This window comes from Ammospiza nelsoni, chromosome Z, assembly GCF_027579445.1.
Source record: "Ammospiza nelsoni isolate bAmmNel1 chromosome Z, bAmmNel1.pri, whole genome shotgun sequence".
NCBI classification, from domain to species: domain Eukaryota; kingdom Metazoa; phylum Chordata; class Aves; order Passeriformes; family Passerellidae; genus Ammospiza; species Ammospiza nelsoni.
In genome coordinates, this window is record NC_080669.1 from 49,055,918 (window position 1) to 49,068,189 (window position 12,272).

Sequence of the window (12,272 nt, forward strand, 5' to 3'; positions counted from 1 at the left end):
TAACTAGTAAATTATAAATTAGACTTCTAAAAGTTCAGAAGAGAATTTAATTAACAGTTCCAGAAACCCCATTGCTTATTTCAGTAAAGCAGGTCTGCAGTGTACTCCTAACAAAGTTAGAGACACTTAAAATCCAGAATAAATTAACTCACATTATAAGTGTGAGTTAATTTAACATGAACCAAGCCCCTTACTATCAACCAAATGAGCTTGCATGCTTTAACAGCACCTTAGTTAAGTGCTAACATCCCAACAGACTAAGGCAGTACTTTTCAGGCAACTGACCTCAGGAATTGGAGTTTCTCTCCTCTTTCATATGCACCATGTGACTCACATTAATTAATGTCTCACACAGCAATCAATTCATAATGATGCTTGTACTGGTGAATATGCAAGTGTGCTCTCCTACAGCCATCACATTAGAAGTTCTGATACAGACTCTGACAAGAAAATGCAAGCAACCATTTCCCTGCCTCTGCAGCTGGCTCAATATCCTTCATGCATACCATGAGAGAGAAGTCAGAAAAGACCTAATTCTCCTGTGCTAAGGTTAAATTGGTATGGCACACTCATTTAGTGAAGTATCTGTGTCAGAATGAATGAGTGGAAACCACTTCACTGCCAAACACTAGTTTGGGCTCTGCATCATGGCTCTCACATCTGCTATGAGGCTGGAACAGAACAGACTTGGGAACCAGACAGGTACAACTGACTGGAAAGGCAGCTGCTCTCAGCTGCTTTGAATATCCCTCAGCCCCACTCTCCTGACTTTTATATCAAGGACCAGAGGTCTCAAGAGTGGGAATGAAAGGGGGAAATCCAATGAAATAAGAGTTTCAGGGGAGTTTTCACTTTTGGAGTGAGGGTTGGAGGAAGACAAAATGAAAGACAATGAAGAGGTAGCAGGGCCTTCCAAATAAAAGGCTGTGTGCCATATGGCTCCAAGCAAAAGAAGGCAAGACAGCCTGGTTCCTGGGAAACCAGCTGACTCCAAACTGCTTAAGACAAAATATCTCCAGCAAGATTTTCTACCTAACACAGCTGTCCCTTCTCCTGGGACATAGACTTCATGTGCCCAGCTTAATGTGCAACTTTTCCTTCCTTTTCTTCCTTTGGTTAAGAATTTGTCTTAACCAAATTCTCCTACCTCTCTCCTCAATTCCATTGTCTCCAAGACCTGGTCAAAATTTCTCAGTGCCCCAAGGACACTAAAAGGCATAAATGAGCTTGAATAGCTTCACCAGGGATGTCCACCCATACCCATGGGCACAGGAGTCCCATTCCAGGTCAGCTCAAGTCCTTCAGAACCTGTCTGAGCTGGTTTGATTGTGTGTCTGTTTACAGCTCTGTCACAACCATGCCTGTGCATGGCCATGGAACATATTGATCCAGACCCTGATCCACGGACTACTTCTCAGCTTGACCTCAGCTCAGTCTCAACTCTACAGTCCTGCTTATCGATTGGCGGGCATCATTTGACCTCGGTTACCGTCACCAGGCCTGTTCCTGACCTGTGGTAACGTTCCTGGCTCGGCCTCAGCCTGGCATCATCACTACGGATCTGACTATGCCCCAACTCCACAAGTCCACCTGGAGGCCTGGACCGCGGGCTGACCCCAGCTGCAGGCCCTGGGCCTCCCCTGCTCAGTCCCCTGTGCCCTGCCGGACAGGGCCCTCGCTGGCTCGGCCACCCTCGTTTCCCTGCTTGGCTCCCTGTCCTGTGGGGAGCAGCCAGTTCATGCCGCTTGCTGACATTAACTGGGAATACGTCCTCTCACCTCCAGCATGGCTTGAAGCCAGGACAATTAGGAAAGTTGAATTGGGCCGTGCTGGCCTTGTGCCATTCCCCTGTGCCAGGATGGCTGTCAGTCTCTTATTTAATATTACAAACCAGCCACAGGGCCTAACACCCACAGTTTAAAAAAAATGCAAAGTTTCCAAAGAAAACATTTTCTGTGGTTATTCACTTAACAGTTACTGACAGCCAGGTAAGGAAAAGCAGCAGAGGAAATCCAGCACCACCTTGAAGAGATCTGTTCAGGTAAAAGCCCTTGCCCAGTAAATGCTAGAAACTAGCACCTGTTGTAGTTGTCATATGTAAGGCTTTTGCTTCTAAATGGCATCTCAGCATTTGGAGGAGGCTCATTGCCAGAACATTTGTTATGTCAGTTAGATTGGTTGAGGGGTGATTGTGCCATAGAGTGACCCAAAACATCCTAAGGCTAATGAAACATTACTTATGTTCTCCTATACAGAAGACAATGAAAAAATTTGAATAAATCTGCATTTCTAGCACATATGCAAGGCTTTCCTTCATTACACAGGACACATGCAAATGTGGATTTAAGTGGCAGGTACCAATCTTTAGGGAGCTCCTTTTGATTTGGGCATTTCTGTGTCACCTACAAATAAAACTATTTTAAGGTAAGGTGAGCTAGTGATTCACAGAGAACAGAAAAAGTTAAAGCAGCAGAAAATTAGGTCTTTGAAAGAGCTTTGTTTCTTTCTTAATAAGAAGAAATTTCTTAGCAATTAGATTTTGAGAATAACATTACACACCGAGCCAATTTTAAAGTGTTTTTCAGTGAGAGACAAATAGTTTAGGTTTGTTTAAAATAAAATTTACAGCACTATTATTCTAAAAAAGTCACACATGATAAGTACTTTTTTAATTGCTTAAAAAAACAAAAGGTGACATTTACTAAAAGAAAAATACTACAGTTTCTTTGTTTAAGGTTTTTGAACAAAAACAAAAATGGCAAAAAAGAATACATTCTCTGAAACAAAATTCTAATTGGAAGCAGATGTCAAGTCATATCACACATAGTAGAGATAAATGAAGGCATCTATTATATCTCTGGGACATTTGTGAAGATTAAATTGTAGACACTGCAAACATCTGATGCTGAAATATTTAGTGGTAGTATTACTTAACATATCTGCTGAAGTATGTCATCTGACCATTTCTTGGTTTTGAAAAAGAGAATCTTCTACCACTATATATAAATGCTTGTATATATAGTGCATGCATGACTGAAAATACATGCTTATATACACACGCCCACACTGTATATACAGACAAAATTCACAATTTTTGGAGACTTTAATCAAACATTCCATTATAAATAGGCTGCAAATAACTTCAGCAGGCTCAGTATAGTTGCTTTATGTCAGGGATTATTTATTAGGCATCTGCTTTCCTCTAAAATGGAAATCTCACATAAGGAACAGCTAAAGATTGGTTGGAACTAGTTTGTTCCAGTTCTGCAGCAGATGTCAGTTGCAGGGTGAGGCGGGGAGGGGGAGAGGGAATGTAAAGAGCCTTCTGATGTATTTTTCTCTGCAACATGAGCCTAAAATTATACAAGTCATGATCTGTAGTGGAATGAGGCAAGGCTGAGAAAGAGAATTAATGTTATCTGAGAAAACATTTATAAGAGATATGTGTTACACAGTATTGATTTTACATCATTAGCCAGAATGTTAAGCAATATGTGCTTCAAATATTCATTTTGGCTGAACAGTTAACTACACAGGAGAATTAGGTAAATACATTGTTGATTTAAAAACTTATTAAATAATAAAAAAAGACTTATGAAAAGTCCACAAGAGTGCGTTCCAATATTTGCAAATAAGCTCTGAAAATCATTTACCAGAAAACCCTACCTAATATCAACTTGATATATTAGCCAAAGAAAGATAACTATACTACAAAAATATAAGAAAATTACTACATCTGTGATATTTCATCCATATGATGCAGAGCAAATAGGTGGGAATAATGAGTGTCTGGAAGTTTGTGGCCTAAGTAAGTCTGATTGCCAAAAGAGCTGCCTTTCCCTTTCATAATCTTAGATCTGTTCCAGACCAATATATCCACACTGTGTAACAAATGATATAAGGATTCTATTTGTAAGAGAGCTTGTGATTTTGTAACTGAATGCTGTTCCATAGTTCATGCCTGAAAGTTATGAACTGTCAGTCCAAAGGCAATCAAATATTGACACCTCTCATTTTCCAAGTGCTTGACTTTGTGATTTACATAAAATTTTTAAAATTTGGTTTCCCTGTTTGTGTGGCTGATTGCCTTCTAAAAAGCTTACTAAACTCTTCTAGTCCTCTTTCTCTCCAAAATTCATTATGAATTGCACTCATGAGCAAGCTTAGAGCCTCAGAGTCTTGTTATTTTAACAAGGCATATAGCAATAGCAGGTGATCACCTATGTATGGAAAACATATATAAGAAAGTGCACTTTTCCATGGGCTTTCCTGTAGGTCTTTACCAAAAGCCTGGAATGATTTAACCTAAGACAGGGTTGTCTATATCCCTGAATCTGAAAGAAAGACCTCTTAAGCACATCCCCAGAGAGTCCAGCTGTTTGATCCCACTGTCTCTAAATTTCTCTCTCTTTTTTAATGCTATCTGAAATTCTACTTTTACTCCAGTCCTTATATCCTTCTTCAGCTATTTTGTCACCATGTGCCAGTCAGTCTCCCTCACTTGTCAAGTTCTGTCCCAGCAGCCTTCTCTTCCTTCCAATCCACTCCTATCTACCCTTCCATTTCTATGACGTATTTCACCAGTACTTTCATGCTTAAGCAGGTCAGTTTTCCACTCAGTTTCCCATACTTGATACCCATTGCTTGAGTATCCTTACTAATCATTTCATCTGATAAACTCCTAGCTTCAGTTTCCTTAATGAAACAAATCAAATACCTTCCCACTATCTCTCTGGTATTGTCCCTACTGCTGCCATTCACTCCCAGTTTGAGCTTCCTTATTCAGTAAGTTCTGTATCATCTAACTGTTCCACTTGTTGCCAGTGCTCCTAAACACTTCCAGAAATCTTTCCAAGGTATTTTTCTCTCCCAATCTATTAGCCTTCCTGTCCAATTCCTTCATAATTCCCATTGTCACCGATGGTATTTTACACCCCAACAAGAGTCTCTATCTCACTTAACCTCATTTTATCTGTCTTGCACTAAAAATAGGTGCTTTTTTTTTTTTTCTGTTCCACTGTAAATATAAAGAAAGGAATTATAAAGGTGTATTCTTGCTCTCAGTTCACTTGTCCCATCTGAGTAAGAAAGTCAGCTTGGAATATCACAGCTTCCAACTGAAGCCTGATGATTCACTCCAATGGGAGGTATGCGGAACTAATGCCCTAAAAATGCAGATATGATCCAGTTTGAGGCAGAGTCAGCAAAACTTTAATCTATACGGTAGATATTCAGCATGTTTTGAAACAACAGAAAACAGAAAATCTTCTTCTACGAAGCAGAAAGCATGCTTCACATAAGACTTTTCACCAATAACATATTTTTCTACACTTGTATAAAGCAGTGTAATAATAAACGAATAAATTTAGATTTACTACAGGTTTTCAGACTTATTAAGTTGCTAGGAAAATAAACACAATTCCAAAGGACACTTGCCCAAAAGTTCTTTGAAGCAGAAACATCAGTTTGGCCTCTTTAACACAATGAAGAATAACATTAGTATATGTAAATACAAGCTCCCCTGAGTTAGGCAATTTTTATGACATACAAAAAATGCACTGTTAAGCCAAGCACATGTTTAAAATGTGACTCAAAAGACAACAAAAAAATCTTCCATTTCAAGGGTATGTGGATAGAGTTAAACCTTGGAGAAAGATCATAATGAAATAGGCAAGGTCAAATTCTCAGTCTCTTAAAAGAAACAGTGAAGTTATTTGTATGTCATGTGTACATTCCTTCTGCCTTCCTAGGTATGTTTCATTAGGTTTAAGAGAAACGTTCAGTTCACCTATTGGGCACTGGAACAGGCTTCCCAGGGAAGTAGTCACAGCACCAGCCTGACAGAGTTCAAGAAGTGTTCGAACAATACTCTCAGGAAAATGGTGTGACTCTTAGGGATGTTGCTATGCAGGGCCAGGACTTGGAGTCCATGATCCTTGTGGGTTTTTTCCTACTCAGGATATATTCTATGATTCTGTGACTCTAGACCTGGACTCTCTCCTACACAACTTATTGTAGACCAGTAAAGGTCTCTTTTGCTACAAAAAACCTAAGAGGGCAGTCTGATAACTAACTGCTGGAGACAAATCAGGGCAGATACTTTTAATGCCTATTCAAGGGCAATTAATATAAGAGCTAAATTTTCACCATACTGTGAAGAAATATGTGCAAACCACAAACCAAGAGAATGTTCAAGAACATATATATTCCTTATACGTGTAACCCACACAATTCAGTACAGGTGTTAGCTAGTATGTAAATCTGAAAAGCACTCTAAAGCTTATATTAAATCTTACCTGCAGTATTCACAATTCTCTTTGCTTGGATTATTCCAAGTGGAGTTTCAACTTCCCATGTCCCGTCTGATCGGGAGTTCAGATTAGTTACTTGCACAGGATAATTTAACTGAGCACCATATTTTCTGGCTCCTGCAGCCAAGGCCATAGTTAGAGAATAAGGATCAATATGACCGTCTCCAGGGTTATACAGGCCAGCTAAAACCTAAATGGAGGTAAAATCCCCCAAAATGAAAAAAAGTAACATTTATCAAAATTAGATAGTTTAAAAAAAAAAACCAAAAAACTACTTTCTTACTTGAATACAGTAAACTTCAGGAAGTTTTCAAAATATGTAATAATTTTACCCAACCTAACAATGGCCTATGACAGTCAAATTCCTCAGATCTCCCATGAAATCAAAGGCTGCAATTCTTTAATATTATAGTATTATAGACATGGTAATTAATAGTATGTACTCTAACACACAGTATGCATAAAATTCACAAGTTCTGATTTTAGGCTATGATACATTTTTTTTCCAATGAAAAACAAGAATCTGTTGCACAATTTGTAAAAAGAAAGGAGACTCTACATGTATATTTCTGACTGACCAATATTTAAGTGCAGTGGAAGTTACATATCATAAAACTAGCTTCTTTACCTTATCCATGTTCAATAAGGGAAATAGTTCCTGCACTTTCTCAGGCGTGATTAAATATTGCTCTGTTGGGTGCCAACCAGCACGAGTCATTTGGTATTTGAATTCATCCACCCTAGTGGGGGTTGAAGCAATTCTGATACTGCCAGGCTGATGAAACCCCACAGGCTACATAAAAAAGAGAAACAGCAAATTACTGAAAGAGTCTTTACTGATTGCCATATATGTATTTTTTCTGTGCTAAGAGGAGTCTACAGGAATTTTTCCACTAACATCATTAAGAAAAATGCAAGTAAGCTATGGGCCCTTGAAGGAAGAGGCCTTGGACATAGACTCCTAGAAAAAATATTTTTTCATAAAGTAATCAAATTAGCTTCCTAACTTAATGCATACTATCTTCAAAACAGTTAAAAGAATTCCTTATTAAATGCCATGATACATCTATTTTACTTGATATATACATCATATATATTTGATATATGCACTCACACACTTTCAAAAGTAGAATCAGATACTTCTCAAAAATAAGTATATATGATATACTTTAAAAGCTGTCATTTGCATGACTTCCTATTGAATGTATTTAACTAAGCACCTTTATAAACACAATGAAAAAACACTCACTGGTTTTGTCTTTTTAATAAATTAAACTTCCTTATAGAGCTGGACACTGAATGCTTACTTTTCTTCACCTTTTCTATGTTATCTCACAGGACAATGATAAGGCTGAATAAGTCTTTCACTGGAACTCACAATGATAATCTGATGTGCCAGCTTATCTAGTTGAGTAGCAGAAAGAAGAAAAGAGCATTTTATGACAAATATGAAAAATATCTGTCATACATATATATATATATATATATATATATATGACAAATATTAAAATATATGAAATTTGTAGACAGTAAAGTGAGGTTCATTCAATTTCTGCTGCTGTCCAAAACAAGCGCAAGTTAAGTAAATGAAATCTATAAGGTTGAGAGATGCCAAATGAAAAAGATGACTCCTGTGTTTCTCACATATCCATTCCTTAAGTCACTAAATAAAAACGTTGAAAGGGACACAAAGAATTGCAGCAATCATCTCAAGTAGAAACAGCGTAATATCATATGAATTTTTAAGTAGACATATTTAAGGCAGGAATGTATCATAATCAATCTGTTCATTCCAGATTCCTTGTACTATTTTAGCTCCTTTACCAAGTTAAAGTTGCAGACTCTCTGTTGTGTCTTGAGATGTTTTATGAGTACCATTTTCCTAAACTGCAGAGGGATCTGGGAAACTATCTACAAAATGTAGTGACTGGGTAGGAAGAAGAATGTATTTCAATAAAAAGGTGCTACTGCTACTTCACACCATTATCAACTACACTTTTTTGTAAGACTATTGCTACAGTTGATATTGCTCTGAATTAACACTCCAAAGGTTAAGGGGATTACCTGTCCTGTCTCTTCTTCAAGCTTTTCATAGAGTTTGATGCTGTAAGCATGGATTTTCTTCAGGTTTATTCCAGGATGAAAATAAGTAGTTAAACCAGCCTCAAATAAGAAATAGGAACAATAGATTAGAAATGCAGTGTTCTTGCCTTCCTTCCAACTGTTATCTAAAAAGGAACTGCCAAGATACTGTAAAGAAAAACAACACATGGATAGAGCCAACTGCTACAAAAATAAAAATAAAGTATTTTCTGTATTTAAGCATTTTCTGTTTTCTGCACAGGTGTTTTCCCATCTGTCTTTTCTCACCAAGTCTGCCAACCCATGATAGTGTTGCAGTTGTTCTGTCCTATCTGATATCTCAATTTATATACAGTATCATAGTGCACCAGATTATTGAAATGCCCAGATAATCCAGTGGAAAAGAGTGTAAAATTAATCACTTGTCAGTATAATATTTTACAGTTCTATCTATAGTCTATTCATAAATTTGACTAAAAGTATTTTTGGCAATTTTCATAACAATCTGAGTTTAAGGAGACAGAAACCTACAGGAGGGAGATTAATCTAGTAAGGGTCCCATGAAGAACAAAGCAGGTATGTTGATTTCAGGAAGTCCTTGGGTTAAATTAGTAGTCTGGAAAAAATATTCCTTGCTCATTTCTTATTATCATATTGAACCATTAGCATTATACAGGACACAGCTGAAAACTAGATATTTGACTAAATGTGATTTTTATCTCATTTAATACATGTGTGTACATGCTGTGAACACATTTATTTAAATTACCTTAGAGTAAGCCCCAGGGCTGTTTCACTGTTGAGTTTTTAGCTGAAACTTGTCTGTTTATCAAAAAATAAAGGGCCTTTTTTCAGTGTGTACAGAATGAGGAAATAAAATAGGCATTGAAATATTTAAATTTCCTTAGCCATTAACAATGTCTAAGAATAATTAATTTACTTCTACTTGCAAATTTTGTTATCTCATTTTGGTTTTTCCTATATTCTTTTATTTATGTAAACATTTTCTGGCCTTCTGTTATTCTTCCAAATGTAGTAATAAATCTTCCAGATCTAAGGAAATTCCATTTTAGTGGTCACTATTAGTGTTGTCATTTTGAACTAAATGAGTCACAAATCACTTGCAAGTTAACTACAAACCCATATATATTCAAGAGCATTTAATTGCAGGGATTAAATAAATACTTCAATCTCTTACACTTTCAAGTGAAGAAAAGAAGTTTAAATGCACTTAACATCTTTTGGGTTGAGATAATAAATATTTCTGATTTCAAGAGTGCAGCTGGCAGACAGCTATAACCCAATTTCACCAAATAAAAAATAAGATAATAAAATAATAAAATAATTTTAATGAAACAAAAAGATTGAATGGGTCCTTTGGAGATTTCTCTTAAATTTCATATTCAAAGCAGGATCAGCTACAAGATCAGACCACATTTTTCAAGATTTTTTCCAGATTCTTTGAGAGTCTTCATAGACAGTGGCTCCTCTACTTTCCTAGCTTCATATGGAACTTTACATTTGGCCTTGATAAATTCCATAAAACTGTCCTTTCATCCTTGCAGTCTGCCTAGGTCCCTCAGCATGGTTGCCCTGCCCTTGAGTGCATTGACTACTCCTCACAATTTGGTGTAAACTTTGAAAGTGAATGAGCATGCGCTTCATCACCTACTCCATATTACTGATAAAGACATTAAACAGGATGGATCCCAGGGCAGATTCCTGTGACATTCCACTTATTTCCAGGATTTGGGTAGAATATGACCCATTCACCTTCCAAGCCCAGCCATCCAAAGAGTCTTTTAACTTTCTAGCTGTCCAGCCATACATAACATCGTCAGCTGAATAAATGGATAGTGTGGGACAGGGTGTCTAAAGTCTTGCTAAAATCTAGGTAAGTCTCATCCACTGATCTCCCCGTGTCTAAGAATTCATAATATTCCATAATAGACAGCAATCAGTTTTGATCTGACATTATTTATTCTTCGCAAATTTGTTTTGACTCTTGCAAATCACTTTTTTTTTTCCTTTATGGACCTGGGACTCACTCAACAAATTTCTGAAGATCCGAACTAGGGGTAGCTGACCTTTAGCTCCTCTGCTCAGCCCTTTGGCTTTTTCTAAAAGTCATACATCTGTCCTTTGCCACATCTCTGGCACCTCCACCAATTTCAATAGTATTTCAAACGTGATACATCTGTGGCCTTGCCATGAATCAGCAGCATTATTGGAGGCAGCCGGTATGCTCCAACACATGAGCATTTGCCAAATTACTCCAGTAATCCCTGATTTGGTCCTCATCCATCGCCTGTAGTTACTCTCCTCCTTTAAACCAGAGGCAAGAAGGCACTGAGACCTTATGAGTGTAAATTGTGACTGAATTACTCACCTCATTCCCTTATTTTCATTTTTTCAGCCTTTTGCTATTAATGCAGGAGAAGAAGCAGTTCTTGTTGCTTTTCATTTTCCTCACAAATCTTATATTCAGCTGAGGCTTGGCTTTCCTAACATCCCCTTCACATACACAGGTAACTTTTCTAAATTGCTGATTTTCAGCTTTTTCCTGCTCTGTTGCCAGTGTACTGCATTTTTCTCTAGAACTCAGTCATGAATTTGCTCTGGCCCAGCTGCTTTCCCAAGGCATTTACATGTTTTCCTGAATTTCAGTGTAAACAATTCTTGCAGTTGAAGGAGATTTTTCTCTAGGCTTTATCTTTCTAAGAGATTTTGTTATTGTACACAAACAAGATCTGGAAACATAATTTAAAGAATGGCAACTTTGCTATGAGAATTGACAAAAATATTTTAAAGCATTTCTATCGTTGAAATTTTTAAATGCTGAAAAGTTCATGTACCAGTTTTGTTCTATTTCAATTACTTTCAGATTTTATTCTAATGCCATTATTAAATTAGCTTTCTGAAGGAAAATGTTTTTAACACTGTTATATACTAAACTCTCTCTTCTTGTAAGTGTGACCAAATTGTAACAAGTTATTTGACTTGCGCTGTGCTTTACTGCCAGCAGCAAAATCAATGGTATGTTGCAAGAAAAAGTATAATATAATATAACATGTAATAACTCAGTTACATCTTTTGGTAACATAAAAATGTGCATATTTGTTGTGCAGTCTTAATAGCACACATGAGGTCAGTCAAAGTTATCTCAGACCTGAGAAGTGAGAGAAAGTTTTGGCAGCAACACTAGCAGGAATATTAGCTATCTGAAACACGATCCTGAGCTCTGGCAGGACCTTCCTGGACCGTCTAAGAGGTAAAATGTGGTGTAGTGCAGCAAGATCTGAACCAGACTTTCAACATTTGTGGCTGCAGGCAATGTGCTATGTGCCATTCCATGTCTTAAGAGTATGTGTAATTGCCATCTGTATTGAGTATCTGTATTTGGTGTCTTCTCTATTTTGTGAGGAAAACACTGATAAAGACAGAGTATCTGGTATAACAAGGAACTCACTGTCATAGTTTTGATCTTTCTACTCATCTGAAACAGACGCCACCAACTTTTTCATCTTCAGACAAAGTCCTCTAATAGTGAGTTCAATGAAAAGAGACAATGAAGAAAATGAGAAGATACCACGTAGTTATCTATTTTAATATGGCCCATAACTAGGGGTTTTACCATGTTAATTGCATCAAATTCCTTCTAAGAGGTGTCATGGGGCGTCTCTGTCAATTTTGGTAGTGCAGGCATTTTCTCTGCTGAGCTCCAGCTCCTTACCTTTGAAACTGACCCTCACTCAGGGCTCCAGTGTTGCAGTCACTAAGAAGTCGGGGCAAAAGTACTGGAGGAAGGGTTGCTTTAATACTGCTATGAGCAGTGAGTTAGGGTGAGTGAGTGTAACTACAAGAACACGGGAAACATTC

The 12,272-nt window shown here is 37.3% G+C and overlaps 1 protein-coding gene across 1 annotated transcript in view; it reads right to left on the reverse strand.

Moving 5' to 3' along the window:
- Nucleotides 1-12,272, reverse strand: part of DMGDH (dimethylglycine dehydrogenase) — a 39,671-nt gene that overhangs the window by 24,333 nt on the left and 3,066 nt on the right. The window contains exons 3-5 of the mRNA XM_059492621.1: nucleotides 8,376-8,474; nucleotides 6,940-7,104; nucleotides 6,297-6,501 (exon numbers count right to left, since the gene is read on the reverse strand). Of these exons, the coding sequence (XP_059348604.1) occupies nucleotides 6,297-6,501; nucleotides 6,940-7,104; nucleotides 8,376-8,474 (469 nt within the window). The remainder of the gene's footprint in view (nucleotides 1-6,296; nucleotides 6,502-6,939; nucleotides 7,105-8,375; nucleotides 8,475-12,272) is intronic.